The sequence below is a fragment of the Oryctolagus cuniculus genome, chromosome 3 (genome assembly GCF_964237555.1).
Source record: "Oryctolagus cuniculus chromosome 3, mOryCun1.1, whole genome shotgun sequence".
Lineage (NCBI taxonomy): Eukaryota > Metazoa > Chordata > Mammalia > Lagomorpha > Leporidae > Oryctolagus > Oryctolagus cuniculus.
Window position 1 is genome coordinate 174,177,291 of NC_091434.1, and position 25,334 is coordinate 174,202,624.

Sequence of the window (25,334 nt, forward strand, 5' to 3'; positions counted from 1 at the left end):
AAGAAGTTAGTGACAAGTCTTATTTTATGTCCCTTTGAAATATCTTTTCTGTTCTCCTATTTGTGAAAGTTTCCCTTTTACTTTAATTTTCAGTTGTTTTTGTAATGAGTTTAGGCATAGTTTCCTTGTGTATGTATGCAAATAGACTTTATTTTTAAGTTCACAGCAAACCGAGCAAAAGATACAGAGGTTTTCTGTATCCTCTCTGCCTCTACATGAACCACCTGCCAGGTTGTCAGCCTCTCCCAGCAGCGTGGCGTGTGTGTCACAAGAGGTGAAGTGTCGGTTGACGTCATTACCCCCAGAGCTCACAGTTTACATTAGGTTCACTCTTAGTACTGTAGATGCTGTGGGTTTGAGCAAAGCTGTAACAGCACGGTCCACTGGATACAATCACACAGTCGTTCCAGTGCTCTAGAGACCCTCTGTGCTCCGCCTGTTCAGTTCTCCCCACTCTGTTCCCAACCTCTGGAGAACACTGGTCTTTTCTACTGTTTTCAGAGTTTTTCCTTTCCCAGAATGTCCTATAGTTGATATCTTACAGTATGTAGTCTTTCCAGATTGGCTTCTTTTATTCAATAATGTGCATTTAAGTTTCTCCCATGTCTTTTCATCTTTTCATGGCTTGATAGCTAATTCCTTTTTTAAAAAAATGTATATTTACTTATTTATGTGAAAGGCAGAGAGTGACAGAGATCTTCCATTTGTTGGTTCACTCCCTAAATAGCTGCAACAACAAGGTCTGGGTCCGGTTGAAGCCTGGAGCCAGGACCCCATCCAGTTCTCCCATGGCCTCATGTCCCAAGTTCTCTTTTCGATTTTCTGTGTTGCTTTATTTGGTCTCTCAGTGCATCAGCTTGATAAATTCTTTTGACCTTTCATCCAGTGTACCAATTCTTGTTTCAACTATGCCCACTCTGATGTTAAATCCATCCAGGGAATTATTTATTTATATTAAAGAATTACTGTTTGATTCTGTATATTATAGCAATTCCTTATCGAAATTATCTATCATCACTTTTTAAAAAGATTTATTTATTTGAAAGACAAAGTTACAGAGTTAAAGAGAGAGAAGGAGAGACAGACACAGACAGAGAGGTCTTTTACCACTTCCCAAATTGCCACAGTGGCCAGGACTGGGCCAGGCCGAAGTCAGAAGCCTGGAGCTTTTTCCGGGTCTCCCACGTGGGTGGCAGGGGCCCAGAGACTTGCGCCATCCTCCACTGCTTTCCCAGGCACATTAGCAAAGAGCTGTATGGGAAGTGAAGCAGCCAGGACTTGAACCAGTTCCTACTTGGGATGCTGGTGCTGTAGGCAGCAGCTTAGCCTGCTGTGCCACATGCCCCCCCTCCATCTCGTCATTTATTAATCACATTTAAACCTATAATCACAATTAGTTTAAAGTCTGTGGTAACTTTACTGCTTGGTTCTGTGAATTTGTACTTATTATCTGTGTCTCTCTTGACTTTCACTCACTTTTATATTTTGGCATGCTTGATGGGTTTTGATTGAGTGATAATACTCTATCTAAAAATTTACAGACTTATTTTAGGTTATACCAGATGCTATCTTCTTTTAGAGAAAATTTACTTTTCCTTGGCAGCAGGCAGTTAGGGGAGGAGCAGATCAATGTGAGAATGATATGATTCTAAATTGGACAACACTGTTCTTTAAAAGATTGATTTATTTATTTACTCATTTATTTGAACAAGGCCAAGCAACAGAGAGAGAGAGAGAGAGAGAGAAAGAGAGATTTTCCATACACTGGTTCACTTCCCAAGTGGCCACAGCTGCCAGGGCTGGGCCATGTCAAAGCCAGGAGCCAGGAACCCTTTCCTGGTCTCCCATGTTAGTGGCAGGGAGCCAAGCACTTAGGCCACCATCTGCTGCCGTCCCAGGAGCATTAGCCGGAAGGCTGGGTTGACAGAGGAGTACCCGGAACTCAAACCAGCACTCTGTTATGGGGATACCAACTTCACAAGCAGCAGTTTAACCTACGGCTCTCAAAGCCAGCCCCAGCAGCAGTATTTCTGAAGCTGCCTTCCTTGTCTGGCCCAAACTGAGAGCATGGCATGTTTATTGGGGCCCCTCTTCTTGCCAGTTGTGAATTCCAATTTGTCCTTTCTCCAAGTCTCGTCTGAACTTTTGTGCTTACCTCTTGCCATGGACCATCCTGCCCTTAAAGAAACACGCAGCCTAAGACTACTGCTTCCAAATGTTTGTTTCATCTTGTACACCCTGCTCACACTCCGTCACTTACTCCCTAGTGCTTAAGTGTTCCGTGGCAGTCGGCAGAGAGGCAGAAGAGGTCAAGCTGTCAAGGGGCTTGTGAGCCTCTATGCCCCACCCCACGTTCCCGAAGAGCAGTTCCACATTGATTCCGTTCTTGTATTGCACCTTAAGGCTTCATTTGAATAAAGGGGTTTGCAGCTAAATTGATTTGACAGTCTAAGTTACATAACAGTATCTAAACTGTGAACATGACATGCAGGACTACTTATGACCTGACTTCAGCCTTCCCTCTCATCACTCACCCCATCCCACCGTCATGCACCATTCCAGCCCCACTGCTTTCTTGTCGTTCTCTGTGCTTCAGACATTCAGTTTCCTGTCTGGACAATTCCTTGACCTTCCTCATCTGCCTAGTAAGTTCCTACCACTCCTTCTCTGTTCAGTTCTCTGAGTTCCCAGCTCAGAGAAGCTGCCCATAACTCCCGGGATAGACTTTGAGCCCTTCGCTCTGCTGAATTGTGCTTGCACATCCGTCCCCTTGTTCTTGCTGATTTGCATGCCTTCCCCGACTCGCTGTGAGCTCCTGAGGCAAGGACTTCAGCTTTCATCACCATGCTTAACCTCAGCACTTTTTTAAGGTTTATTTTATCTGTTCGAAAGTCAGAGTCACAGAGAGAGAGAGAGACAGAGAGAAAGAGGTCTTTCATCTGCTGGTTCACTCCCTAAATGGCCACAGCTGCGAGGGCTATGCCAGGCTGAAGCCAGGAGTCGGAGCTTCCTCCAGGTCTTCCACATAGGTGCAGGAGCCCAAGCACTTGAGCCATCCTCCGCTGCTTTCCCAAGTCCATTAGCAGAGAGCTGGATCACAAGAGGAGTAGCTGGGATTCGATCCAGTACCCAGATGGGATGCTGGTGATGCAGGCAGCAGCACTACGCCACAGTGCAAGCCCCTCAGATTTTCCTGTTTTGGGAGTCTGTGTTAGTCTCTTTGCTGTGGCTTTAACAAAATATGCAAGGCTACATACTTTATAAAGAAAAGAGATTTAGTTAGCTCAGGATTGAGATCCAGGAGCCTGGCACCATTTGTTTAGCTCTTGTGAGGCCTTGTGAATGGCGTCACAGTGGTGGGAGAGCATGCAGAAGTGGTCACATGGCCAGACAGGACAGGTTCACCCTGGGAACCCATCCCTTCCACGAGACCAGCATTAATCCCTCCCAAGGGTGGACCCCATGACCCAGTCACCTTCCACCCCACACTTGCTACAGTGAGGACGGAGTTCCAGCACCTGATCCCCTGGGGGACAAACCACAGCGGGGTTCAGATAACATCTCCACACTCTCTCCTAGTAGCAAGTGGGCCAGGAATGCTCGTTACACTGAAAACCCTGGTAGTTCTGTTCAGAAAGTACAGTCACCTTGACTACATATGTGTAAATGTGTATATCATCATGCCCAACACTGAGTTGAGGACCCAGTAAGTACTCAGCATCGACTTGTTGACTAATTTCTACTGAGTGGGTTTTGTCCCTAACCAAGCTAGAAAGAACTCAGTGTCCCTATAAAATAGTCCTAATTGCACAGGACGAGCCTTTGATGTGACAAGCTTCCCTCCCTCTGAAAGCTGTAAGGCAGTAGTGTATTCATTACAAGGTCATCAAAAATTGATGACTCAAGGATCAGCCTTATAAAACTTCAAAATCTCTTGTAAATATGAGTCAGAAGCTGAGTAATAAGCTTGTTTCTATTATAATTAATCATGTCATGGCCGGGTGGGCCATGTTTTGCAGAGTTAGTGTTCCAGAATGTCCATGGTGAGAAATCTAATTTTCATAACGAGAACACTGATTTAAAAAGCTGTAGAGAACATAGTTATGGGGAAATTCAATAACTTTAGTTATTAAATTTTAAAAAGAAACCTAAAAGCGAATTTTGATGCTTGTTTCAGACAAGTCTGGCTTTTTTCACATACAAAAGATCTTCAAAACTTTGCAGAGAATGTATGTATTATGAAAACTTTGCATGGATTTTTTTAAATATGTGCAATAAAATAAGCTTATCTTTTCATTCCATTTTCCCGCTAACTTTTGCAAGTAGGGTCGTAAGTCTGGAATTTGTTTTAAAGAAGCCCCAGGTTCATATTCTTTCACTGAACTCCTAATCTCTACTGGTAAGAGGTGACCTCACTCCAGGCCTGGACACTCAGGCCCAGAGCTTTCACTGCGATGAGGGGGCTTGGAAAGCCCCGATGTTCAATTCTTCACTGTGCAGCACAAAGCTCTGACCCCAGGAAGACAGGGACCCTGGGATGGGTCACTCTCTAAGCTACTCTCAGTCACTGACACTCTTAGTCTGGCCAGGTTTTGACACTGCATAACAGAACAACTGAGGCTGTGGAAGATTATGGAAAACACACAAGGCAGCCATGGATGCCAGGACACTGAAATGTCTTCCATTCATCTGCCATGTGCCCACCTTGACCCTGGCTTTCTAACACCACATCAGAATCTTACCCCCACATCAGCTATGGTTGATGTCATCAGAATGATAACCCAGTAACACTGGTTGTCAGAGCTGTGCAGCTCAGACAGAGGCATGGCCCCTCCCAGGAAGGAGGCCCAGAGCCGCCAGGGATGGGAAAGCCAGAGAGAGATCTTGAAACATCAAATCATCAACCATTCCTGTGGTCAATAAATCCAAACACTCTTTTAAAAATTCAAACAAGCATGGCAGTTTTATAAAGGAGACTGAAGACCACGCAGTTGTTAGCGTATGACAGTTCAGTGTAACATCTGCCTCCCTGAGGGTCATTCAGGACACGCATTCACTTTCCTCGGTCCTTGAGTGTTGGAGGTGCACTGCTGCATAGCCAGCCAGTTCTGGAGGCATGGAGCCTCCCAGCTCACAGCAGAAGAGCTGGAAAAGAGGCAGCTCCCCACCCCCCGGACCCTGAAAACCATCCTCCTCTGCAACTTTCCCTGAGAGATTCCAGGGTGGGGACTTGGCACTGGCTCTGTGGAAAGACTCCAGAGCCAGCTGCAAGTTCTTTGCCACTCTAACAGCTGCAGAGGAATGCTCTCTGTGGGAGCTCTCCACAGTCTCTCTCTCTACTATGAGAAAGCTTGTGTGTAAAGTCAAATTGGAATAGGCACCACCTGGCACCCAGTGCTTGGCCAACTTTCTGCACACTTTTGTATCAGGATAGGCTGGTTTAAGTTATGGTAACAAACAACCCACAAAATGGTGGGACTTCACTACACCGAAGGTTTATTTCATGCTCACACTGCTCGGCCATGCTCATCATCACAGGTCTGTTTCAGGCTGATACTATACGTCAAGCTCATCATCACACGCTGAGGAACCCATTCACCACCTCTCTCCAGATGCAGGCTAATGGAGCACCCTCCATCGCCAACATTGTGGGCACCACGGTAGAGGGAAAGGAACTTTGCAAGTTTCCCAATCCATAACTCAGTGCCCATCCCAGAAATGAGAACTCCCACCCACAGCTCACTTGCCAGAAGTCGGCACATGGCACAGCCCAGCTGGAAGGGGCAGGAAGTGTGATCCAGCCACGTCCCTTGAGGGAAGCCGACCAAAACTATTTGGTGAGTAGCAGTGGCAACCACAGCTTTTTTGAAAGCCCCAAGCCTGAACCTTTAGGGTATGTGCCTGCTCTCGAGGGAAAAGCTCAGGCCTAGGGGAACATCTGAAAAAATCCATATTGCCCTACCTGCAGTCTGAGCCATTACTTCCTGCTTCTCTGATCTCAGCTGATAGTTTCAGGCTCAGCAGCCTTCCCAAGGTCATTTTGGGTGAGCTGCTCAATAACCGGCACTCTTAGATTTTTCCAGGTGTGCTTAGGAGGAGGGGCGTGAGGAGGTGGTATCTATTAGACCAGAGGAGAGTGATGAATTCTTAGGACTTTACCACACAGAGCAATAAATCAGGATTTGTACTAACTCATTACTTTTTTAAAAAAAAATTTATTTATTTATTCAAAAGAGTTACACAGAGAGAGGAGAAGCAGAGAGAGAGAGAGAGAGAGAGAGAGAGAGATGGCAGGCACCGCGGCTCAATAGGCTAATCCTCCGCCTTGCGGCGCCGGCACACCAGGTTCTAGTCCTGGTCGGGGTGCTGGATTCTGTCCCGGTTGCTCCTCTTCCAGGCCAGCTCTCTGCTGTGGCCCGGGAAGGCAGTGGAGAATGGCCCAAGTGCTAGGGCCCTGCACCCACATGGGAGACCAGGAGAAACACCTGGCTCCCGGCTTCCGATCAGCGCGGTGCGCAGGCTGCAGCGCGCCAGCTGCAGCGGCCATTCGAGGGTGAACCAATGGTAAAGGAAGACCTTTCTCTCTGTCTGTCTGTCTGTCTCTCTCTCTCTCTCTCTCTCACTGTCCACTCTGCCTGCCTGTCAAAAAGAAAAAAGAAAAAAAAAGAGAGAGAGAGAGAGAAGTCTTTCATCCACTGGTTCACTCCCCACTCCCCAATGGCTGCGATGGCTGGAGCTGCGCCAATCCAAAGCCAGGAGCTTCTTCCAGGTCTCCCACATAGGTGCAGGGGCCCAAGGACTTGGACCATCTTCTACTGCTTTCCCAGGCCACAGCAGAGAGCTGGATCAGAAGTGGAGCAGCCGGGACTCAAACTGGCGCCCACATGGGATGCCAGCACTGCAGGCGGCAGCTTTACCAGCTATGCCACAGCGCTGGCCCCATAAAGCCACCCTGTATTAAGCACTGCAGGAGAGATAACAGAAATAAGACAGACTCTTAGGGAACTTAAATCTATGAGGTGAGTTAGGCCACTGTCTGTTATCTTATACTGCAAATTCTCCCTCCGTGCCCAGTGAATGGTAGCCAATCAATATTAATGGCCATTAGAGTTTGGACAAGGTAGAGTTTGCTGCAGGCATGCCTGGGATGGAAAAGTCTTCACTGTGAGAATTAGGACTTTGGGGAAGATGGGGAACTCTGGTGGGTGAGAGGGAAGGACGTGTGATGAAGGGCCCAGGAGCAGGAACCCCCGGCCTCGCATGACAAGTAGGGACAGAGAGTCATGACAGGCCACAGAGAGAAAGGCTTTGGGGGGGTCTCATGTATCCACCCAAGGAGCTTTGCTTGTATGGCTTTTGCAGAGCCTAGAGGGCCAGCTGCCAGGATAGATCCCTGTCTAGGCGAAGGCTTGGGTCCATCACCCTTTGCCACACCTGGCTGTGCATCCAAACACCAACCTCACTCCTATCCAACCCCTGAAAGGAGCTTGTTAGAACAGACTTCCTTAAAATCAGAAAAGTTTTCCCTGCAATACTCAGGTCCCACCCCTGGAGATCCTGACTCAGTAGCTGTGAGGTGGGCAGTCCCTGCCCTCACAAGCTTCCCCAGGGACTCTGGTGGCGCTGGTCTGAGAACCTGGCTAGCTAATTCCCCAGACGTGGCCCTGGCACACTGGTTGAGCGTGTCCAAAGGTGAAGTTTTTCCGTCACATTCCTAAAAACTGCTCTTCTTTCCGATGGTTTTATTCCTCTCTCCACTCGGGCTTGGCGCCGTCCTGGGGCTCTTCCTCCTTGCACAGCCCGGCATGAGAGGTGAGATCTCACTTCTTGCTCGGACTTCTGCTTTGCCTCCTGTCTAACCTCTTACCCCTCCTGCACACTGCCGCCAGGGAACTCCCGATCAGCACCAAAACTGGGTTACCCTCACTCCTCCACAATGACAACTCCAACCCCTTAGCCTAAACAAAGTTTAAGTGCCTTGGCAACTAAGCTTGTTACAATATGATTTGGCTTGTTTTCCTTTGTTTTTCAAAGTCCTAGCCAAATTGGACCATTCTCTTGCCAATTCCTGCCTCAATTTTATTTTATTTATCATTATTATTTTTTAGAATGTCACCCAGCTCACATCTCTACTGCTTTCTGGTATGAAATACTCTCTGCCTATTATGCAGTGGACATTTGGGCTAGTGATTTAGATGCCTTTTAAGACACCCGCATCCCATATGGGAGCGCCTGAGTTTAATGTCTTGCTTCGGTCCTGACTCTAGTTTCTTGATAATGCAGACTCTGGGAGGCAGCAGTCATGGCTCAATTGGTTGAGTCTCTGCCATCGACATGGGAGACTTGAATTGAGTTCCTGGCTGCAGGTGTTGGGGGTGAACTGGTAGATGAGTGCTTGCTCTATCTCCAAATATATCTGCCCCAGCTCCCTGCTAATGTGCAGAGGAAAGGAGTGGAAGATGGTCCAAGCACTTGAACCCCTGCCACCATGTAGGAAACCCAGATGGAGTTCCAGGCTTCCTGGCTTCAGCCTGGACCAGCCCCAATCGTTGCAACCAGCAACAAATGAACCAGCAGATGGAAAATCTCTCTCTCTCTCTCTCTCTCTCTGGCTCCCCCTCTCCCTCTCCCCCCCCCCCTTTCTATCACTCTGACTTTAAAATAAATAAACAAATTTTTTTAGAAAAAACTTCTCTTGGTGCGGTGCTGTGGTACAGCAGACTAAGCCACCATCTGCAGTGCCAGCATCCCAAATGGGCACCAGTACCAGTCCTGACTGCAACTTTTCCAATCCAGCTCCCTGCTAATGGCCTGGGAAAGCAGGAGAAGTTGGTCCAAATGCTTAGGCCCATTCACCCATGCGGTAGACCCAGAAGAAGATCCAGGCTGCTGGCTTCAGCCCAGCCCAGCCCTGGCTGTTGCAGCCATCTGAGGAGTGAACCAGCACATGGAAGATCTCTCTATGTGTCTCTCCTCTTTCTCTCTCTCTCTCTCTCTCTCTCTCTCTCTCTCAATTCTTTCAAATGAATAAATAAATCTTAAAAAAAAAACTTCTTAAAAATAAATAAAATTCTGGGGCCAGCTCTGTGGCATAATGGGTAAGGCTGCCGCCTGCAGTGCTGGCATCCCATATGGGCATGAGTTCAAGTCCTGGCTCTCCACTTCCGATCCAGCTCCCTGCTGATGTGCCTGGGAAAGTGGTGGAGGATGGCCCAAGACCTTGGGCCCCTGCACCTACATTGGAGACCTGTAGGAGGCTCCTGGCTCCTGGCTTTGGATAGGCCCAGCTCTGGCCATTGCGACCATTTGGAAAGTGAGCCAGCTGATGAAAGACCTCTCTCTCTGCTTCTCTGTAACTCTGCCTTCCAAATAAATGAATAGATCTTTTAAAAATAAATAAAATACCCGTTCTTTAAAATCTAATTTAGATTTTATCTACTCTTTAATGTCTACTCTGTTTAAGAAGAAAAATATATATGTATGTAGCATATTGTGCCCATATTTTCTTATCAACTGTGTGCTAGGAAGTTTGCTGGTTTTAGGAACACAAAGATGAGTAAGTCATGATCCTTCCCCAAGAGATTATCTTGTCCAAAGGGCCAGAGTAGGTAATAGAACATATATTGGAAGAGGTCCATGAAATTCAGAGGTCTCTCACACTTTCTCAAAGCTCCCTTTGAAAGAAAGTGACCCAAGCTAATCCTTTCTGCATAAAGTTGCTCATAGTTGTTGTCAAGTACAGAATCAGCCTAACACTGCCCTACTGGCCTCCACCCCCCTCAGGGGACCATGGCTTTCAACTCTGCACCGAAGGGGCACTCCCTATTGGGTAGTAAGATCCAACCCAATTAGACCCTCTCTCCAGGAAAGAACTCTTAGCAGAGACACACAGATGGTCACTTAAGCCTCGTCCTCTATGAGACGGTCAATACACCAATTATGGAAGCACTGAGAACCCACAGGCTGTATTACCATGGAGATAGCATCCCTGTTTCCTTGAACAGGAATCAGCCCCTTCCCAAGGTAATCTGGAGCAGCTCTTTCAGGAAACAGCAGAGGGATCGTCATGAGAACACAAGCATATTAGCATGCACAGTGACCTGCAATAGCCCACAGCAAGAGCGGAGGCTGTGGTCTTCAACTGGGTCCAGTATCAAGGCAAGTTAGAGGTGGAGGAAGGCCAGACCAGGGATATTTACAGAATGACCTAGTACAATCTCTGCTTTACACAGAGGCTGGAGGCTGACTGACTTGTTCAAGGACCTCAATCAGTAAATGGCAGAACTTCCGGGTCTCTCAACTGCCCAGACCTCGTCACAGCGCCCCAGGGCACTCCTCTTAGCCTACAAAAGGCTTAGGCGTGTCCTGATGTCCTTGACTTCACAGGGAAGCTCAGGACGCTTATGTTTGTGCTCTGTGCCTACTTTTACATTTGTAATTGTGTCAGTTTTTCCTAGATAGTATTCCCCCAAATTACACAAACTTCAGACCAACAAATAATGGGCCCACCACTGGCAGAAGGGATATGTTACTTGGGAGGGAGAAGAATCATGTGGGAAAATGTCTAAAGGAATAAAAGAGGAAGCAGACCTGGGGTGGGGGTAGGGGGTAGGGGTAGGGGGTAGGGGAGAGATCCAGGAACATTCTGCCATGGTCCATGCATGACCAGGTTACCTTTGCCCTCCCTGGTACTTAAACTAAAAGGCAAAATGAAGCCAGGAGCTCTAAGCAGGATATCTCTATGTCCTTTCGTTTGAGCAGCAATCCCTGAACGTCGGGTTAACACGGATGGCAAAAGCCAAGTCAGGGGCAGGGAGCAGGCCTCGTGGAATAGTCTCGGCCACAGCGTCTCCCACCACAGCTCGGGACTGCAGACACAAAAAGGACGTGTCCCGGCTGATCCTCCGGCTGGCTGTCCACTGGACCCAGGCTATGGGAGAGAAGGCAGCCAGGCCTGGCAGGCCCAACAGTCTGGACCCAGGGTGCTAGCCAGCTTCCCCATGGGGAAGTCACCCTAGCAGAATTCTGAGCGGTAATGCGTCTTTGTGACCACAGGGGGGCCCCATTCCAGGCTCTTCCATCTGCCAGTTCCGGTTCAGGAGTTTTACCTTTTATTCTGTCCTTGTTTAAAAATAATGTCTTTTGATGATACTTTTTATTCTCCCCTTGAGACTTTCCTTTTAATAAAGCTGTTTCTATTGACACATAGTAACTGAAATATTTATGGGGTACAGGGTGACATTTCAGTGTATACAGTGTGTAACAGCGAAGCAACCGGCCTATCATCTCGGAAATGTATCCTTTGTGTTGGGAACATTGAAAACCCTTTGCACAAGATATTTTGAAATACTCCACTAGTCGTGCTCTAGAACATTAGAAGTTATTGCTCGTATCCTCCTGCAGTGCCCTTAACCATCCTCTCTCCATCCCCCCCTTCCCGCCCACCTCGCTCCCCACCTCAGGTAACCACTCCTCAGCTCCCCTCGGACGAGATCATCGTTTTAGCTCCCACATAGGAGCGAGAGAACGTGCAGTATTTGTCTTTCTGTATCTACCATCAAAATCCTACTCCTGTTACTACAAGATAAAGCAGAAGTTGACGAAAAGGTTAGAAAATGAACGGAAACATCCCACGGGCTCCTATTAAAGAACACTAGAGTATGTTGATAGGCACGCTTCAGACTAAACACGACTTGTACTTGCTACACATGAAGTACATACGTGTTGTCAATAAACACGTATCGATGGTCCTCCTTAACATACAATATACACCATCCCATAGCAAAAAAAAAAAAAAAAAGTGCATGTGCAATGGGATTTATTCTGCACAGGCTTCTCCTCAAATACAAATTCTTCACCGAAATCATTTCAATTGAGGGTACTGTATGCCATTGCTCCTTCCGTGAAAAATAGTCACTCTGACGAATAGGTGACAGAAAATTGCAAGTGGCTGCCTACCCGCATTTTACCGAACTATAATCCTATTGTTGGAAGCATTTATTCATCTCAGGCCAAAGACAGAGCCACAGCTGTCCAAAAACTAAAGCCCAAATCTGCCAGCCCGGGGCCCGAGGCACGCCCGGGCGCCGCGGGGGCGAGCGGGAGGCCTGGCCGCGGGCGGCCACAGGGGCCCGCACACCGCCCCGCAGGCCACCCCGCCCGCCAGCCTGCGCCGCCGGGGCCGGGGGCGCGCCCGGGCCGCCGCGGCCGGCGGGGCCGAGGCAGCGGCGCAGCGGGCGCGCGGCCGTCGGGGACCGGGCGGTGCGGCCCCGGCTCCGGGGCGGGGCGGGGTGGGGCCGCGGGCGGGCGGGCGGGCGCCGCGCTGCCGTTCGCCTCTCGGGCTGCAGGTGGGGCTGTGCGGCCGCGCTGCCTCCAGGAAGCCTCACGGGCCTTCGTCGGCCGGGCCGCGGCGCCGGCTCCCAGGATGCAGTGTGGACGGGCCGGGCGCTGACGGCGGCGGCGCGTCTGCGGGCGGAGCGGCGGCGGGCCGGCCACCGAGGAGGCGGCGGCGGGGCAGGCAGGGCCGCGCCGGAGCCGCCTGCGGAGAGGACCCGGCGGCCGGGCCTGCGCGCGGCGGCGGCGGCGGCGGCGGCGGCGACTTCCTCCGGGCCGGGCCGGACAGCGCAGGGCCATGGCCGAGGCGGCCGCGGCTCCGGTAAGAGCGGGCGCCGCGCGCACGGGCCTGGGGACCCCGGGCGGCCCGGGCCCGGCGCACGGCGCCGCAGGCCCCGGGGAGGAGCTCCGGGGGCCGGAGCGGGCCGCTGGGCCTGGCGCTCGAGCGAGCGGCTCGCGGGGTCCGCCGGGGCCTACGGCGCCCGCGGTCGGGCCCCCCACTCCGGGCCGAGCCGGAGCGCGGGCGGAACGGCCGGCCCCGCGCCGGAGGCCGCCCCGCGCCGAGTTCCCCTCGCCCCGCGGGGCTGCTCGGCCGCGCCGCAGCCGCTGCCCTGCGTCTGCGCGCCCCCACCCGCAGCTCCTTTCTCTGCCGAGCTTCCCTCCCCCAGCTCCCCCCAGCGGCCTGGTGGCACCTGGGAGGTGTCCGGCTTCCTTTCCGCACACCCCGAGCCGCGCTGCGTGCTCCGCCTGTCCGGGTGGGCGCCGAGGGCACTCGCCGCCGTTGGCAGAGCCCGGCGCCGCGCTCAGCCCGGTGTAGCCATTATCTTGTCCTCACAGCCAACCTGCGGGGTAGGTACTGCTAATACAAAAGGAATACCGGAGGCCTAGAGAAGTCCGCCTGCCCGGGATGGCACGGCGAGGAAGTGCGGAAGACACAGGGGCTGTGATGGTGGGGAAGCAGACAGGTACCCTGGCTGGGATCGTGCGAGACGCGGCGAGCGCTGGCGTGGAGCTGGAAGCCGGGGGTGCCCGCACACTCGCGCTCGCCCTTCCTGGCGCGGCACTCGGCTTCTGCGATTCGAGCGGGGCTCTCCCGGAAGGCTAGGGCTGCATCAAGCTGAGCTCGACGGGTGGAGCTCTTCAGGGAGTGAGGCAGAAAGATGGGACAGCGCAGGGCATGAACCAGACCGGAAGGCGACCGTGGGCCTGGGGAAGACGACTTTGGCAGGGGGCCGAATGCCTGCTCCCGGTGCTGTGGGTGGGGAGCCCAGCAGGGATTCCCTGCCCAGCTGCTGCAGCCGCTGAGTGTCCTCTCCCCTGCGGAGCATCCCCGCACAGTGCCACAAAGCCCTCAGGTAGGGCTTCCTGCACCGTTACAGTGGTAAGAGAAGTGCCTGTTGTTCAGGCGCTATAGACTAGTATCTTAGTCAAGGAGGAGTTTGTGCGGGTGCCCTCTGCATCGCAAAGGTTGTGGGGTGGGGGCGGGTAGGATTCTCAGGGGTGAGGAGCTGGGTGGTGAACTTTCGGAACCTGGGGTTGTATGGCAGAGATTTGGCCTGCGGGAGGACGAGCAGAGGGGGAAAGGTGGCCGTCAGGAGAAGGTGGACTCACAGGAGCCCAGAGGGTGCCAGCCTGCTACAGTAGGGAAAGGCGCCAGGGCCAGACCACCTGCTCCACACCCATCAGTGTTTCCCCTGGAGACAGCTCTCTGCCTGGCCCAAACCGCCCATCCTAGACCCAGCTGGAGTCCTACCTCCTTCAGGTCCCTCTACAACGGGGCAGGGAACGGAAGGCTGGCTGCATCCTTTGGTCTGGCCCTGCCAAGGCAACCACAGGCAAGACTTGAAATTCAATACATCTATGGCAGGCTTAAATTTTCAGTTGATAATTGTGTATGGCCTGCAAGTGATGTTATAAATATCCACATGGCCTTGGCAGGAAAAGGGTTTCCCACACCTGCTCCACAACCATAGACTCTCTTAAGCTCTGTCCTGGACAGGTTTTTTTTCCCCTGCCTGTGCCCAAACTCCTTTTGTCTCCGTTTCCTAAGGTGTCCATGCACATTGTAGTTCTCAGTGACTTTCTCTAAATGAATGCACACTGGTTCCTAGTAGTCACTTTATTTTGCAAGTAGTCACCAGCCTTTTGCTTAGGAGTGATTCCCCAGAATATTAAAAAGGAACCATCGCCACCACCACCACCCCCATCCACCTGCCCAGTCCCTGTAGGAGAAGGCCAGTACCAGGACCTCCTCTCTGCCCCATAGGTCCCAGCTGCAGATGCATGTTAGGCACTCCCCACCCAGAGTAAGATGGGCACTTTCTTCCCTGTCCCCAAGTGCTGGCCACCCAAGGCGCCCTGTGGCTATTGCCAATCACCAGGAAGCATCAGGTGTTCTGGTGCTTGCCTCGTATATGAAAGTGCAGCTCCTCGCCAGGCTGATCCTGGTGCAGCCACAAAAGTGCCTGAGACCAGCGTTTTTACCTTGGGAGGGGTGGGAATTGGGAAAGAAAAAGAATCTCTGGATGGTTGACATATTAAAAAAATAAATAAATAAATGAGTAACACTCAGCTCTTTAAGCTAGTAGCTAGTGGAGCTTTCAGCTTGTCAGGAGGAGACGAAGTTGCATTGCCCTAGGGTCGTTAGGTTTTTCTGTTTATGGAAAGGGGAGGTGAGATGCTTTGGAGGAAACAGCAAGACTCTCATCTGTGCCGTTTCAGTGAAAAAGCTGTTTATTTTTGCCAGGTCGTCACGCGATCAGGACGGGAAGGCAGCCTGGCTGGGGTAGATCAGCGGGTTTCCATTTCTCCATGAAAATGCCCCCGCAGTGCTAAGTCACTGTTTATGTAGCAAAATTGTACCCGGTGCTTCCCAGGCATCAAGCACTGAGCTGTGAACAGAGCAGTGCGGCTCCAGGTTAGCAGGTGCCTAGGTAGGAGTCTGCACAGTGCGCTGGAAGTGCCTAGGTCTAGCAGAGTTATCCCCAGACACAGGCCGCCAGGCTGAGATCCGGAGCCCAGCGCAGGCTCTCCCGTCCCACCCCGGCTCCCCCACGCCCAGGGGAGACAGACCGAAGAATCACGGTGGATGCTATAGGTGATAGCTGCTTTCTTTTTCTTTTTTCCTGAAGATTTCTCCGTGGACAATGGCGGCTACGATTCAGGCCATGGAGAGGAAGATTGAATCGCAGGCAGCTCGCTTGCTGTCCCTAGAAGGTCGGACCGGCATGGCCGAGAAGAAGCTGGCCGACTGCGAGAAGACGGCCGTGGAGTTCGGCAGCCAGCTGGAGGGCAAGTGGGCCGTGCTGGGCACCCTGCTGCAGGAGTACGGGCTGCTGCAGCGGCGCCTGGAGAACGTGGAGAACCTGCTGCGTAACAGGAACTTCTGGATCCTGCGGCTGCCCCCGGGCAGCAAGGGGGAGGTCCCCAAGGTAGCCCGTGGGTGCCCGGGGGTGCCCGGGGGTGGGGGAGCCCGAGGAGCCGCGCCTGTCAGTGTTGGGCGAGTGAGTGTGACCCTTGTGGTTCCAGGTGCCCGTGACCTTTGATGACGTGGCCGTGTATTTCTCTGAGCAGGAGTGGGGCAAGCTGGAGGACTGGCAGAAGGAGCTGTACAAGCACGTGATGAGGGGCAACTACGAGACGCTGGTCTCCCTGGGTAAGGCCCGACGCTCACTTTTCTGCTGCATGGGCTTTTGCGAGTCCTCAGACCCCTGCCTTCATGCAGGCTGTTTTGACCCCAGCAAGAGGTGAATCATTAGAAACTTTTCCCTTGCAGGGAGTTTGCTCCTCCTGCTACCAGGGATGAGCCCTGGGGACGCCAGCTTGCGTAGGTGGGGCCCCTCTGCCAGCCAGGCCCGGAGCATGGCTGTGTCTGTACTCGTGGAGACTTGGAGTGGAGAAGTTCCTACGTCTCCAGGATGCAGTGCGTCAGTGACCCCACGTTTAGGCAAGACTGTTCAGCCGTCTCCCATGGAGATGTGTGGCCTTTAGGTGGGTCAGCAGAACATGGCCAGACTGGGCTGCAGGCAGTGGGCATTTTCTTCCTGGTCCAGAGCTTTGCCTTCCCAGATGCTGCTGACCTGTGACGCTGCCCAAGTGTGACCCCAGGACAGGAAGGCGTGTTTAGTGGGCATGGGGGCGGAGCAGGCCTGACGGTTTGTTCTGGTTTGCAGAAGCACACTGCTGCTCCGTGTGGAGGCTGTCCCAGTGCTCCTCAGGGTTTGGCCCCCACAGTGCTTGTTGGGCTGGGGAGGCCGTCCTGTGTACCGCAGGATTGTCAGCAGCCAGGAGTCCCTCTCCCCCAGTCCCTAGCCCTGACAGGTTGTCTCCGGAATTTGCTGAATGTCACCCCAGGGAACAGAGTTGCCAATGGCTGAGAACCACTGCCCGGCACTAACCGAGAAATTGAGTTTATAGAACGACCTTGGCTCTCCTGGCTGCCTGTCCCCAGCTCTCCCTGGAACACGGCCAAAGCTAGCCCTCCTGTCTTTCCCCAGACTATGCCATCTCCAAGCCGGAGGTTCTCTCCCAGATTGAACAAGGGAAGGAGCCATGCACCTGGCGGCGCACTGGCCCCAAGATTCCGGATGTTCCTGTGGACCCAAGCCCAGGTGAGGGGTTGAGAGAAGCCAGGGAGACTCCAGGGGATCCATCCAGTGGGAACAGGAAGCAGAGGGCCAGGTGCGATGTTTCTCCCCTGCCCCGGGAGCGCCAAGGAGAAACTCCCAACTCACTCGTTAAATCTCAGTGCTTTACAGTGAGTTGTAACCTCCAGCCTGTTGAGCCAGCACTCCAGGAGCCAGTCCTTGCTGAGGTAGAAAGGACACGCAGCAAACCCAGTCTAGGAAGGAGACGGCCTTGGCCACAGGGTTAGGACAAGAGAGAGGGAGGCACTGACAGGGAAGGTGGGAGAGTATGGCAGGCAAAATTTAGTTCGTTCATAATTTTATGAAGCATCAGCCCTGCCTCCATCCAAGAAGCAAATTTCCCGTAAGCCCATTAGCACTTGCAGAGCGCAAGCCCACTGGTCGCTGTGTGGTTCAGTGATGAGAACCGGAGATTTACTGAGGGTGCGTCTGGGCCCAGGTGCCAGGGTGGAGCCAGTCGGCACCTTTGGAAGTCAAGCAGAGGTCAAGTAGGCACAAGAAGGGGAGACTTTGCCAGGTTGCAGGGTGAATGACAGTCTCATTTGACTGGGGAGACCCCGGCTCTTCCAGGCTTGACCCCTGCCACCTCCAGTAGGCTCCCCTGGGTTTCCCTTCCCCCCAACACCTGTGTTACTCACTCGTGTGTGATGAAACCCATGTCCATTTCGTTCACGTACTCACCAGCTTAGCCCAGGAGAGTGCTGAGAGCTGGAGGACAGACATGACGAGAACATGGTCTGCCTGGAAAGAGGCGTGTGACACAGGGGCTTCCAGCTTCTTAACCTGGGCGGGAAGCTCAGGGTGGGCTGCTTCAGCTGTATTTACAGGATTCAGTGGGCATGGGTAAGGGCCTGGAACCACGCTGGTCATTGGTGAGACCCCACCAGCACTCAGAGTCGCCGCCGTGCACCTCGGGTCATCAGCAGGAGTCCCACGTGGCTCCCCTGTCTCCCCTGTCCACTGCTGTCTGTGCAGCCAGACGCAGCTCAGCCCTCATGCCCACTTGGTTCCTTCCCTCCTGCGTCAGACCATCCTCCTCCAGTGCTTTCCGGGGTCTCCCGTGCTCAGCCAGCCCCTGGGATCTGTGTGTTCCACCCACTCCTGCACCATCTGAGCCCTGGCTCTCCCTGAGGCCCTGGTTCCCCGTGGCGCTCTTTTGCCCACACCCAGCGACCCCAGGTTTGCTGGGAGCAGTACCCTTGCTCACAGGCAGTGCTAGGCCCCTCTCTGCCCACCCCCAAGGCCATCCTGTCTCTGGAGATGGCTGTGCACCCCTTCTCCATCTCCATTCCCCACACGCCCTCCAGCTGCCTTCTGTCCTTCCAGTTCTCTGCACATCTGTGCACGGTCCCTCCAGGCCTCCACCCTGCTCCCCAGGCCCTCATGCCCGGGTGTCTGCTGTTGACCCCACCGAGGGAGCCCTTTAAAACACACGTCCAGGGAGGGCATCTGGCACAGCAGTTAGACGCCGCTTGGGATGCCTGCATCCCATGTTAGAGCGCCTGGGTCCGAATCCCAGCTCCACTCCCGATTCCAGCGCCCTGCAAGCACAGACTCTGGGGGGCAGCCGGTGATGGCTCAAGTACTTGGGTCTCTGCCGCCCACATGGGAGGTGCAGGTGGAGTTCCTGGCGCCTGGCTTTGGCCTGACCCAGCTCCTCTTGTGGGTATTTGGGGAGTGAACCAGTAGATGGGAGGAGATATTCATTCATTCATTCTCTCTCTCTCTCTCTCTCTCTTTCTCTCTCTCTCTGTCTGTCTGTCTCTCTTTCTCCCTGCCTTTTAAATAAGGAAAAATAAATAAAGCGGTTTTTTTTAATTTAGAAGATTGCACATCTTGTCTTCCCGTCTGAGCCACATAGCCCGTAGCCAGGCTGCAGGCCTGCCCTGCCCACGTCTGCACGGTCAGGCCCTCTGCCAGAGCGCTCCTCGAGTAGTTCTGGCTCAGTTCATGGCCTCCTTTGGGCCTTTGCTTAGACAGCACTCCCCCAGTCACCCTCCCTCATCCAGGATTTCCACTTTCCTCTCCTGGTTTGATTGGTTCATTTCAGATACTGTCATCTGTTTTACACACACGTTATTTATAGATTCATTGCATTGGGGTGTAAATCTCAAAAGGACAAAAATGTTTATCTTTTTTTACTCATAGACTCATTTAGTCACCTAGAGTACTGCGTAGCACCAAGTAGGAATTTTCTATGTATTTGTTGAATGTACTGTTTCATAATTTAAAGCGTGTTGTCAAAGGGTGTGTGTGACATTTAACTCCTACTTTGGATCTCCTAGTCCCATTCTGCCTTAGGGTGACAACTTGTCCTGAAGTTGATATATTATCCTTTCTATCCACATTTTAAATATCAACTGTGTGCATATGTAGCCATAAACAGGATATAATGCAGTCTTATGCTTTGAAAAATCACGTAAATAAATATCATTGTATTTATCACTCATTCTGCATTTCAGAATTATGCAGGTTGATCTGTATAGAGCAAGCTTTTTTTTTTTCTTTTAACACATTAAGCACTTGAACAGATGCAACTATATTATAATTTAGTTTCCATTATTCCATTGATTTGCACCTAAGCGATTTGTGGCTCTTTATTATCACAAGTGACACTGCTGTAGCATCTTTATGTGTCTCGGTGTCCGTGTGCTGTTTCCTCAGGGAGCGGGCCAGGGTGCTGTGCTGTTTTCACCTCTGTCATTGCCAGTCTCTCTCCCAGTGGTTACTGCCAGTAGATATCAAGTACCTGTTTGCCCACTTTTCATAATGAAACTTTTGCCAGTCTGGATGGAAGCTTCTTTGTGTGCTTGAATAAGATGTTACAGTTTTCTCCTTAGAGTTGTTTCTATTGTAAAATTCTTTTCCTATGTTTTTTTGATTTCCTCTCCTGTGATTCTTTTTTTTTTTTTCTTAAGATTTATTTACTTGATAGGCAGAATGACAGAGAGAGCAAGCGTGAACAGTTAATTGATCGCTCCTCCATCTGCTGGCTCACTCCCTAAATGGCTGCAACAGCCTGGGCCAGTCCAGAGCCAGGAACCAAGAACTCCGTCTGGGTCTCCCACATGGGTGGTGGGGGCCCAAGCCCCCAGGCCAACTTCTGCTGCCTTCCCAGGTGCACTAGCAGGAAGCTGGATCGAGAGCAGAGCAGCTGGGACTTGAGGTGGTACTCTGACAGGGGGATGCCGCCATTGCAAGCGGCGGCTTCACCTGCTGTGCCACAGTGCCAGCCCCTGAATCTTTTTCTGTTTTCCTACTGAGTTGTCTTTCATTTTCTCATTGATTGAAGACTTCTGGATCCATATCTAGAACAAATACCTGTTACTTTCATTACAAGCATCTTCTCCCAGGGTGTGGTAGGTCTTCTAACTTTGTAGTTCTTTTATGGAAGGTTTTATTGTCAGGCAGACATACCAGTCTGCCCCTTTATGATCTGTGCTTTTACTGTCATAGATATTGCTTGCCTGCCTGCCTCACTCAAGGTCAGAAGGGTATTCTCTTATATATTTTTTTATTTATTTGAAAGGCAGATTTACACAGAGAGAAGGAGAGAGAGAAAGGTCTTCCATCTGCGGGTTCACTCCCCAAATGGCTGCAATGGCTGGAGCTGCGCCAATCCGAAGCTAGGAGCCAGGAGCTTCTTCCAGGTCTCCCATGTGGGTGCAGGGGCCCAAGGACTTGGGCCATCTTCCACTGCTTTCCCAGGCCGTAGCAGAGAGCTGGATTGGATGTGGAGCAGTCGGGACTCGAACCAGCACCCATATGGGATGCCAGGATTGCAGGAAGCAGCTTTACCCACTATGCCACAGTGCTGACCCCTCTTATATTTTCTTATAAAAGTTTTAAAGTTTGACTTTTCACATTTAGTCCATCTAGCATTAATATTTATATAAACTGCAAGGGAGGATTTAATTATTTCCCCACAGAGACATCTGATTTTCCAGCAGAGTCCTCCCCACTGATATGCGCCACCAGCTCCGTGGTGAACTGCTTTCCGTGTGTGGAGAGGCTGTTTCTGGGCTCTGATTCTGTTGTGTGGATCTCACACCCTCTGTGCCAATCCTCTGTTCTTTTAGCTGCATAGTTAAGTCTTGACAGCTAGTAAAACAAACCTTCCCTGCTGGTTCTTCAAAAATTTTTAGCTTTTCTTCTCTCTTTGTTCTGCTATATGAATTTTAGAATCTTTAGGTTGCATTTCTAAGAAAACGTGGTTGGAAGTTTACTTTATGATTTCTGGAGAATCGTCCTCATTACTGCGTTGAGCCTTTCTGTCCATGGGAAGACTCACTGGAGGCTGCTTTGTGTGCTTGAATAAGATTTTACAGTTTTCTCCTGAGAATTGTTTCTATTGTAAATGGGATTTTTGGAATTAGGTGCCTGTTGTAAATAGTTACTACTGGTATATAGGTATATTGTTGACTTTTTTTTTTTTTTTTTAAGATTTACGTATGGGGCCGGCACTGTAGCAAAGTGGGCAAAGCCACCGCCTGTAGTGCCTGGCATCTCGTGTGGGCACTGGTTGGAGTCCCTGCTGCTCCACTTCCAATCCAGCTCTCTGCTAATGTGCCTGAGAAAACAGCAGAAGATGGCCCAAGTCCTTGGGCCCCTGGACCCGTGTGGAAGACCCCGGTGAAGCTTCTGGTTACTGGCTTTGGATCTGCCAAGCTCTGCCAGTTGCGGCCATTTGGGGAGTGAATTGGCAGATGAAGTCCTCTATCTCTGCCTCTGCCTCTCTCTAACTCTGCTTCCCAAATACATAAATACATCTTTTAAAAAGATTCAATCATCTATTTAAAAAAAAAAAAATAAGGCGGTTTATTTATTGACTTGAGAGGCATAGTTGCAGCCAGAGGGACAGAGAAAAAGAGGTCTTTCATCTGCTGTTTCACTCCCCAAATGGCTGAAATGGCCGAGACAGACCCATTCTGAAGCCAGGAGCCAGGAGCTCCTCCTGGGTCTCCCAAGCGGATGCAGGGGCCAAAGCTCCCTGCTTTCCCAGGCCATCAGCAAGGAGCTGGATACAAAGTGGAGTAGCCAGGATTCGAACCAGTGCCCATATGGGATGCTGGCACTGCAGGCAGAGACTTAGCCTACTATGTCACAGTGCCTTGAAGATATTCTTAGTTTGAAGACATTTCCTTCTACTTCCGACTAGCCAGAAGTTTTTATTGTGAATGAGAGTTATATTGTATCAAGTGTTTGCAGTTTTTTTAAATACTTTGTTTTATTTCTTTTAAAACATTACTGTTGTGTTATATATTACAACAGGCAAAACACATGCAGAACAAGATTCCTTTAATATGTAGAGATTGTAAACGTTCACGTTCCAGACACCCAGCATGAGAAATGGGTCACAGAAGGTCCTCGGTCGCCCCTTCCTTCCTCTTGTAGATAAACACAATCAGCCCTTTGCTTTACATTTCATTCCCTCTCTATTCCTAAATTCCGTTGTTTGGCTTTACCTGTCTTTGAACATCCTAGCACACGCTTTCTTCTCTCAGTGGCTCTTCTTGGACAGGGTGTGTGTGAGAGCCAGCGGTAGTTCCTTCATGTCCACCATGTTATACTTTGTAGCAGCGCATTCGTTCTTCCTACCCTGGTGGGTGTTGTGTTGTTTCACATGGCTTTTAAGGAAATACTCCTGGGAAAATTCTTGTTCCTGTGTAAAAGTTCCTCTAGGTTCAGACCCAGGAGGGAACTGCTGGGGCTAAGGAGAGGTGCTTGTTTGGCTTCCAAGTGTCTCTGAAGCTGGGGGACCGCCTCGGGGCTTCCTGCTGAACCCCACCCTCCCCAGCCTCAGAACTGCTGTTTTCATTTCTTCCCAACCGGTAGATGTGAAGTGGCTTAAAGTTTGCATGTTCCCGATTGATGATTGGATCCTTTATTTATGGGCCATCTGTTGTTCCTCTTCTGTGGTGTGCCCATTTATGTCTTTTGTCCATTTTTCCTTAGATTCGCAAGAGTTCTTTACATGTTCTGAATGTAAATCTCTCTGTCGCTTCCGTGTGTTGCTGTTATCTTCTCCATTTATGGGATATTTTAAAGATTGGGTGCTTTTCATGGTAGTGTGCTTGGATTTCCTAGTCTTGTCTTTGACGCGCCTTCAACAGGTAAGGAACTTTCCCTCCCTCGAGGTCCTAGAACATACAACACCAGATATTTCCTCTTAAAAGTCTGAAGATTTTGCCATTTACATTTAAATTCATAGTCCGCCGGGTAGGGGCCCGTGGCCCTGTGAGGGGGCCCTGGTTACCGTTCGGTAGCACTGTGCTCTTTTCCTCTGCTATTTCAGGGACACTTGTGGATCGCTTTATCAAGTCTTAAGGAAAACCCAGCCGGGGATGTTTTACCGTGAAGCACCTTGGAGAGTCATGCCCTTCATCAGTAGCCTCTTCCGGCACTTGGCAGGGCCCAGAAGCCTCCGCGAACTTTGACCATTTTCTACCAGAAAGCTCCCTCATGTTTTCTTGTTAGGTGTGGTCCCAGGTTCCGTATTGTTGTGTTTTAATCACTCCTGTCAGGGGTATCTTTTTTCCTCCACATTTTCTAATTGTCGCTGACGTACGTTGGAGCCTTGGGGGCAGTGAGCCCGTGAACGCCTGCCCCTTTCCTGGACGGGAGCTTGGTTTGGAGACTATTCCAGTCTCTGCCCTTTGCACACCGCGTGGGATGTCCCTCGCTGGAGCTGGCTGAGCAGAGTCCTTGGGCTGCTGCCTCCAGGGTCGGCAGCTGCTGCTCTGCTGGGGACAGGTCTGTCTGTACAGTAGCTAACTTTCTGCTTCTGAGGTCAGCATTCAGAATCCCTGTTGCTCACAGATAAAAGCTACATTCTGAATTGTCAGTAATAAAAGTAGATTAGTCTCACTTGCCTTCCTCATTTGTTTTCTTAAAATTCAGGACTGGAAAGAACATTGGTTATAGATGAGCTCCCTGGACCCCCGACAGTGTGTTGAAGTGTGCTTGTCTTTCAGGTGAAGATTGCTATCCAGGAACCCGGCGAAAATTGTCATTAGTGCTGTAACTTCTCAGAGTCTCAGAAAAGTAGTCACATCACTTATGATTAATAAGAAGTTAATTCTTCTCAAATCTTTGGGGTTTATTTTTCTCTTGCTTTCTTATGCTGACAGAACTCTCAGAAAATCTTAAATAGAAGTAATATGACAGTTTCTTATTGGTTCGTGATTTTAAAGAGAATACTTTTTAACTTTTTCATATTGAGTATAGTATTTGCTAAAGGTCTTATTTACAAATACCCTTTAGTAGGCTAAAGTAATTTCCTATATTTCTGGTTGGCTAGGTGTTTCTAACAGGAATGACTGTTGAATTTTAGGAAATATGTTTTTCGTATGTATTGAGATGCTTTTCTCCTCCAACCTACTACTGTAGTAAATTGTGTTATTTTCTAATGTTGAACCAACCTTGCAATCCTAGAGTAAAGCTAACTTGGTCATAAGCCTTTACGTACATTGCTGGATCTAGCATACTACCTAATTATTTTGTTTAGAATTTTCGAATCTTTGTTCCCGAGTGAAGCAGGCCTGTAATTTTCCTTTGTCAGACTGTCTTTAAGTGGTTGTGGCATTAAATATGGAAGCTGTGATGTGTTCCTTCTGTTTTCGTTTGCAGGTGGGACTCAAACTGGTGCTCATAGGGGCTGCAGCCTCCCAGGCCGTGGCTGAGCCTGCCGTGCCACAGCGCCAGCTCCTCCTCTTTATCCTCTCAGTCTCCACCACATCCATAACTGTGTTCCCTTCCTCGTTCCTCAGATTGATTATGGTGTTGCCTCCTTTTCTCTTGATTATCTTGCTGAAGATGCTTTGGCTTACTAGTCTCTTCAATGAGCCAACATCTGGCTTTCTGTATTCTTGTATTCTTATTTTCTCTTACGAATTTACTCCTTTTGTTGTGTGTGGGCTTCCTATCATTTTCCTTTTTTAATCTTTAAAGATTTATTTTATTTATTTGGAAAGCAGAGTGACAGAAAAGGAGAGACATGAGAGTGATCCTCCATCTGCTGGTTCACTCCCCAGATGGTCACAACGGCCGAGGCTGGGCCAAGCTGAAGCCGGAAATCTGGAACTCCATCTGGGTCTCCCCCATGGGTACAGGGGCCCAAGCACTTGGGCCATCTTCCACTGCTTTCCCAAATGCATTAGCAAGGAGCTAGATTAGAAGTGGACCAACCAGGACTCGAACCAGTACCCACTTGGGATGCCAGCATCACAGGTGGTGGTTTAACCTTTTATGCCACAACACTGGCCCCAATTTACACTATTCTATTAATTTCCTCTCTACTTTTTACAAAGTTTCTTTTTTTTTTTAAGATTTATTTATTTATTTGAATGCAGAATT

At 50.5% G+C, this 25,334-nt stretch overlaps 1 protein-coding gene across 11 annotated transcripts in view; it reads left to right on the forward strand.

Moving 5' to 3' along the window:
• The window catches only part of ZNF746 (zinc finger protein 746), an 81,570-nt gene that overhangs the window by 44,904 nt on the left and 11,332 nt on the right, over positions 1-25,334 (forward strand). For 3 of the 11 annotated variants that reach the window (XM_051849836.2, XM_051849835.2, XM_051849840.2), the window contains exons 5-7: positions 15,465-15,764; positions 15,862-15,988; positions 16,830-16,943. In XM_051849836.2, the coding sequence (XP_051705796.2) occupies positions 15,465-15,764; positions 15,862-15,988; positions 16,830-16,943 (541 nt within the window). Of the gene's footprint in view, positions 1-12,304; positions 12,656-15,464; positions 15,765-15,861; positions 15,989-16,829; positions 16,944-23,274; positions 23,847-25,334 lie in introns of those variants that run through there. The other 8 variants (XM_051849841.2, XM_051849842.2, XM_051849843.2 and 5 more) reach the window with 6 other exon arrangements.